The 7319-nt window shown below is 51.1% G+C and overlaps 1 protein-coding gene across 1 annotated transcript; it reads left to right on the top strand.

Moving 5' to 3' along the window:
- Positions 1 to 1767: 1767 nt before the first annotated feature.
- LOC129837261 (zinc finger protein ZFPM2-like) lies at positions 1768 to 7227 on the top strand (the record flags this gene model as incomplete). The annotated part of the gene is made up of 3 exons (XM_055903279.1): positions 1768 to 2011; positions 2892 to 3116; positions 3642 to 7227. Coding segments are annotated over 3 exons (3027 nt in total), but the record flags the coding sequence as incomplete, so codon positions are not given.
- Between the last annotated feature and the right edge of the window lie 92 nt (positions 7228 to 7319).

Raw genomic sequence — 7319 nt, 5'->3', positions numbered from 1 at the left:
CCTCTACCCCTTCATCCCCTTCCTCCCCCCTTCCTCCCCTTCCTCTACCCCGTCCTCCCCTTCCTCTACCCCGTCCTCCCCTTCCTCTACCCCGTCCTCCCCTTCCTCTACCCCTTCCTCCCCTTCCTCCCCCCTTCCTCCCCTTCCTCTACCCCGTCCTCCCCTTCCTCTACCCCGTCCTCCCCTTCCTCTACCCCTTCATCCCCTTCCTCCCCCCTTCCTCTACCCCGTCCTCCCCTTCCTCTACCCCTTCATCCCCTTCCTCCCCCCTTCCTCTACCCCTTCCTCCTCTTCCTCTAACCCTTCCTCCCCTTCCTCTAACCCTTCCTCCCCTTCCTCTACCCCGTCCTCCCCTTCCTCTACCCCTTCCTCCCCTTCCTCCCCCCTTCCTCTACCCCTTCCTCCCCTTCCTCTACCCCTTCCTCCCCCTCCTCCTCTTCCTCTACCCCTTCCTCCCCTTCCTCTACCCCGTCCTCCCCTTCCTCTACCCCTTCCTCCCCTTCCTCCCCTTCCTCTACCCCGTCCTCCCCTTCCTCTACCCCCGTCCTCCCCTTCCTCCCCTTCCTCTACCCCTTCCTCCCCTTCCTCTACCCCTTCCTCTCCCCTTCCTCTACCCCTTCCTCCCCCCTTCCTCTACCCCTTCCTCCCCTTCCTCCCCTTCCTCTACCCCTTCCTCCCCTTCCTCCCCTTCCTCTACCCCTTCCTCCCCTTCCTCTACCCCTTCCTCCCCTTCCTCCCCTTCCTCTACCCCTTCCTCCCCCCTTCCTCTACCCCTTCCTCCCCTTCCACCCCTTCCTCTACCTCTTCCTCTACCCCTTCCTCCCCTTCCTCTACCCCTTCCTCCCCTTCCTCCCCTTCCTCCCCTTCCTCCCCCCTTCCTCTACCCCTTCCTCCCCTTCCTCCCCTTCCTCTACCCCTTCCTCCCCCCTTCCTCTACCCCTTCCTCCCCTTCCTCTACCCCTTCCTCCCCCCTTCCTCTACCCCTTCCTCCCCTTCCTCCCCCCTTCCTCCCCTTCCTCTACCCCGTCCTCCCCTTCCTCTACCCCTTCATCCCCTTTCTCCCCCCTTCCTCTACCCCTTCATCCCCTTTCTCCCCCCTTCCTCTACCCCTTCCTCCCCTTCCTTCCCCCTTCCTCCCCTTCCTCTACCCCGTCCTCCCCTTCCTCTACCCCTTCCTCCCCTTCCTCCCCCCTTCCTCCCCTTCCTCTACCCCGTCCTCCCCTTCCTCTACCCCTTCATCCCCTTTCTCCCCCCTTCCTCTACCCCTTCCTCCCCTTCCACCCCTTCCTCTACCTCTTCCTCCCCTTCCTTCCTATCTCCCTCTCCCATCCAAACTTAATGAATATTTTCATAAGATTTCACTGGAATGTTTAATCCCTAAACACAACAATCTAATAGTGTGTAGAGGACCTGCTTCAGGTTATACTATATTACTGAAGTGTACAGTGTAGCTCCAATGCAGAGACCTACTAGAATTTACCCCAATGAGTAGGACATTTCTAACTGATACTTTAACCAAAGTATGACATTGTGATTTTACACTTTAGTCATTATATAGTCATTATTATTAAGTCCTTATAACATTTCCCTCTGGATGGAATTCCATACCCTCTGGACATCAGAGTTAGGAGTATAGTCAAACCACTCAGGGTGAAACATCAATAATAATATTATATAATACTGTCCCCAGTGGGAATCAAACCCATCAACTAAGCCACACAGGCTAACACGACCATGCTCTACCAACAGAGTCACACAGGATAAAACAATCTTTTTCAGCATGTCCCTCTTCTGTCTGTTCCAGGTGGCCAGCTGTGGTGTACCACCACTAAGAACATCATGGGGGGCGAGGAACTAGTGGCGTTCGCCGTGGACTTTGACTCCCGTCTACAGGCCATCAACCACATGTCTCTGAGCGAGGGGATGTACCCGGCCAGACTGCTGGACACCATCCAGCTCCTGCCTCAGCAGGCTGCCATGGCCTCCATACTGCCCACCGCCATCGTCAACAGTGAGTTACAATACACTCCATGGCTAGTCTGTACTGTAGTCTCACCTAGGGCTGTGTTTCAAATGGACTCTATTCCCTATGTAGCCCACTACTTTAGGCCAAAACTTTAAGTAGTACACTATAGGAAAGAGGGTGCAGACTCTGGACAAAGGTATTGCACTATATAGGGAATAGGGTGCCGTTTTGGACATAGCCCTAAATGTCTGTCTGTCCATCCGTCTATGGGCTGTAGATTAACCCAGATGAGTCTGTGTTAAGAGCGGTTGAGATAAGAGCTGTCGACCTTCAGTTTGGGTTCACATAAACACAGGCGAGCCTCCCACTAACCTGTTAATTGCGAAATACAAGCTTCATGCAAATAGTGCATTTGTTTACTTAATAAGGGCTATCTGGGTTCAGCTCGACAGGGAGGCTGCTCTGCTGCAGGCAGATGGTCCAGTGTTTCAGTTGCCCTTGAGAAAGGGCACCAGCCTAGTGGTATCAACAAAGTCCTATCACAGGCTTGGGTATTACAGGGTTTCTCCTGGCTTTGGGTATCAAATCAGAGCTATAAAGAGAAAGAAACCTGTGTGTGTTGTGTGTGCACGAACTCTACACTGAAGTTCTACTGTGACAATCTACCCTGACGTTCTACTGTGACATTCTACCCTGACGTTCTACTGTGACATTCTACCCTGACGTTCTATTGTGACATTCTACCCTGACGTTCTACTGTGACATTCTACCCTGACGTTTTACTGTGATATTCTAACCTGACGTTCTACTGTGACATTCTACCCTGACGTTCTACTGTGACATTCTACCCTGACGTTCTACTGTGACATTATACCCTGACGTTGTACCCTGACGCTCTGCACTGTGCTTTACCCTCTCTCTCCAGAGGACATCTTCCCATGTAAGGCGTGTGGGATCTGGTACCGCAGTGAAAGGAACCTGCAGGCCCACCTGATGTACTACTGCAGTGGCAGGCAGAGAGAGCCAGAGAGCCAAGGGGAGGAGAACGACAACGGACCCCACCAGACACCCAGCATCTGCCCCTTCCCACAGTGCAACAAGAGCTTCACCAGCGCCAGGGCACTGGAAATGCACCTGAGCACGCACAGCGGTGAGTAGAGATGTCCTGCTAGTACTAGTAGTATAGTAGTTGAGCTTCTACTGTAGTAATACTAGTAAAGTACTGTAAAGTAGACGAAATGTAGATACATTTTAGCTTTCATTTAGTTGTAAGTATGTCACCATTGAGTGATGTTGACATGATATGTGCTTATCATTAAACGTAATCCTATGTATTATTTAATTACGTTGAGTAGTACAGAACAGTATAACTTTAATATTTTAGTATTCGGTTTTGTAATGAAAAGTATTGCTTGACAATAAGACAATGTCAGTTTCACACTAGTCAGGTAAAATAATTGGAAAAGTGAACTACTACTCTTAGCTCCATAAATATACACATCCCCCTGTCAGCTTAAGCAGTTGACAGTTTAGCTTTCAGCCCAACCAGAAATCAGGAGGGTTGGGAGTAAGCTTGGCATAATGCATCAGGTTTTGATCGTAGCCGTAGTTAACATTAAGGCAGAGTGGGAAGGCGACGAGGAATCTCAATAGTGTCCTTTTATCTCCCTAACAGGTGTCAAAATGGAAGAGACGCTCCCCCCTGGCACCAGCTTGAAATGCACAATCTGTAACTACACGGCGGATTCTCTTATTACATTCCAACATCACATCCTCTCTCACCTGTCACAGGCAGCCTTCAGATGCAATCACTGCCATATCAGCTTTCAGAACCACAGGGAACTCTTGCAGCATCAGGACTTACACAGCCACCATGGCCACGGCGGTGGCAGCAAACTTCACAGGGAGAGCGACAGCGAGCACTCCCCCAGGGGAGCGGAGGAAGCCCTGCAGCAGGCGGCGGCCCGCGTCGAGCTGGCCAACCGGAAGGAAGCCCTACAGAGTCCCAAAGGATCCCTCAGCAAGGACGCCACCACTGACAGCGAGCTGGAGAAGGCTGAGAAAAAGCCCATGCTGTCAGGGTTGAAGGGGGACGGTGGCCATCCGGGCAGTAAGGCCAGCTTCTCCTACACCCGGATCAAGTCTGAGCCCTCCAGCCCCCGCTTGGCCTCCTCTCCCGTTCAGCATAACATGGGCCCCACCTACCCCATGGGGCCCTTCCTGTCCCAGTTCGCTTTCTCCCAGGACATTTCTGTCGTCCCGCAGGCTTCTGAGATTCTGGCTAAAATGTCAGAGCTGGTGCACCGGAGGCTACGCCACGGAGGGAACACTGTTTACCCTCCGGTGATCTACAGCCCCCTCATCCCCAAAGGGGCCACGTGTTTCGAATGCAATATCACCTTCAACAACCTGGAAAACTACCTGGTCCACAAAAAGCACTACTGTAACAGTCGTTGGCAGCACATGACCAAGTCGCCTGACTTTTCCAGCATCTCAGACAAGGCCGTGAGCCCCAACAGCGGCCACAGCTCAGTCAATATGCTCACCGGATGCCACCCGTCTGAGGTCACCGACAGCCACCTGATGCAGTCGGCCTGTTTGTCAGTCAACTCTCAGAGTGTTCTGGACATGATCAATGCAGGAGGGGCAGTGAAAGGCCCTGGCCCAGAGAAAGAGCTCCCGGGGCAGGTGAAGAAGGTCTCCACCACCCCGACCGGGATGGAGGAGAGGCTGAACGGGAAGCAGCAGGCGGTGGAGGGGAAGAGCCCCACTGACACGCCTCTGGTGGAGACTGACGTCAACGACCCCAACCAGACTTCCTGTGCGGCCTGCAATATAACCTTTAGCCGCCACGAGACCTACATGGTCCACAAGCAGTACTATTGTGCTACGCGTCATGACCCCCCCATGAAACGCATGTCCGCCAACAAGGTTCCCTCCATGCAGAGGACCATGAGGACCCGCAAGCGCAGGAAGATGTACGAGATGTGTCTCCCAGACCAGGACCCGAGAGGACCCTCCATTGGGCAGCCAGGGTTCCTGGGGGTCCCTCCTATGGCGAACCCCTGTACGTCCCAGGAGGCGGTGGAGAGCCTGGCCGACCGCTTTCACCCTCGCTGTGATGTCTTCCCAGGAATGGTCCCCAAACACCTGGAGGCTTCCCTCACCGTCACTAAGTCTATCATGGCCCCCAACAGTAATACCACTATGGACCAGCAGGAGCTGGACGCACCCATCGATCTCAGCAAAAAGTGCTCGCCGATCCCCAATGACAAGACATCGTCCAAGTCCCCCAAAAGACTGTTAGACTATCATGAATGTACAGTGTGCAAGATCAGTTTTAACAAAGTGGAGAACTACCTAGCGCATAAACAGAACTTTTGCCCTGTGACAACAGCCACAGCCACCCAGCAGCACGGTGGTGAGACCATGTTCCCAGACGTGGTGAAGAGTGAAGGCAGTAATCCTGCTGACGCCTACGATAAGAGCCCAGGGAAATGTGAGAAGAACGGCAATGATAAAATGATTGTGCAGAACGGGGGTGGAATGTTCCCCCCTCACATGGGCCCAGTGCCGGGTCTCAAGCCCTTCAGCGAGGCTCAGCTCACCCCGACTAAAGACGAGAACATGTTTCTGCCCCACTGCCTTTATCCCGGCGCAATAAAGAAGATGAAAGGCGCCGAGCAAATATCGCCCTACTTCGGGATAAAGCCGACCGATTACGTGGCCGGCGGGCTGGTCATGCAGGGAGAGAGAGAGGTGAGCAGCGAGCAGGAGCAGAGCACTAATGGAGGGGGACCAGAGACGGGGAGAGAGCAGCCTGCTGCCAACGGCTGCCCACTCCCCAGCAAAGAGCCACTGCCCCTGCTGCCCAAAAACAGGGGCATGGTGATAGTCAATGGCGGTCACAAGCCAGAGGAGCGCTCGGGATCGGGGCCCGTCCCACCCAACCAGGATAACCAATCCCACAATCCCCAGCAGCAAGACGGCCACCCCTCACCCACGTGGGGCGAGGAGAACCCGTCCGACTCCAACGAGAACGTGTCGCCCGCGTCCAAGTCTCCGACCGAGGAGACTGTGCCCACGGTGACAAAGGGTTTGAATGGGACGTCCCAGGCTCCGGGCAGCGGGAAGTACTGCCGCCTCTGTGACATCCAATTCAACAACCTATCAAACTTTATTACCCATAAGAAGTTTTACTGTTCGTCACATGCTGCGGAGCATGTGAAATAAACTAGTTCCTGTTTAGTTTTCCTGTCCCTTCCCACTCCCCTTTTTTCTGTTTGGGTACACTGTCGTGTCTGGAATAATGCATCACTCACGCAGTTCTAAACGCTGCTTGTGGACAATCAAGAGAAGCTTCTTCTTTCATCATTTTAACACCTCATTGCAAATCATTGGTTAAAAAAGAAAAAATGAATCCAGAGTAATATTGGTGCCACTTTCACATTTATTTATTTTACAATCAGTATTAATAGTAGTGATCTTAATTTAAAATTCAAATGAAATTTATATCAGAGTTGTTTGTAATGTTATTGTATAGTCATTCTTGTGTAGCACACATATTGTTTACACTGTAATGTAGGCTCAATGAAACGATAGAACACAAATGAGATGCATTTTAGACACAAAATAGCTACTGAAGCACTTGTCTATTCTTATTTGCTGTAACAGTTTTTGTATTTGCCTAAATGTCATTTGCAGCTTTGCTATTCATGACTCTTGATTCTTGGCCTTAACCCTTAGGTGGGATAGCCAGGTACAATCCAGCTGCATCTTCTGTTTTGGCATACACTTGGCTTAGCATACGTATGTGGCTGTGTCCCTGTCTCTTTTCTTCAACTCAGACGTGGATGTTTTCAGGAGGATGGCAACATTCTTGTATAGTACTCATGTTTCTGTTTGGTGAACTACACTTTGGTCTCCCTTTTTAAAATGTGCTCTCGATGCAATACTTTGTAAATGAGGGAACATTACTGAAAGCAGTATTATGCGAGGGGTACTGCATTATATTATTTGGGGGAAAAATTGTACAAGAATTACATTTATTGCTGTTGATGATGGACAAGATGGGTTTGGAGGTTGATTGACGGGATACTGATGTAAAATAATCATTCCAATGTCCTAATTATGGGAGAGAAAAAAGTTTCTTAAAAACATTGTTGCTATGCATGTATATGGATGGAAGAAAATTCCAGAACTGTTGGAAATAATTTTTATTTTGATGTGGTGTCATAATTAAACTTTAATCCTCAGGATAATCCAATGATGTTTGGTCTTTTCTTTCAAAGCTACAACACAGTACCTGTGTAGTGGATGTGTACATTAGATATAAGGGGCAGAGTGCCCTGTT

This window comes from Salvelinus fontinalis, chromosome 38 (genome assembly GCF_029448725.1).
Source record: "Salvelinus fontinalis isolate EN_2023a chromosome 38, ASM2944872v1, whole genome shotgun sequence".
Lineage (NCBI taxonomy): Eukaryota > Metazoa > Chordata > Actinopteri > Salmoniformes > Salmonidae > Salvelinus > Salvelinus fontinalis.
The sequence above is the reverse complement of the archived record's forward strand: the minus strand, read 5'-3'. Positions and strand labels throughout refer to the sequence as shown.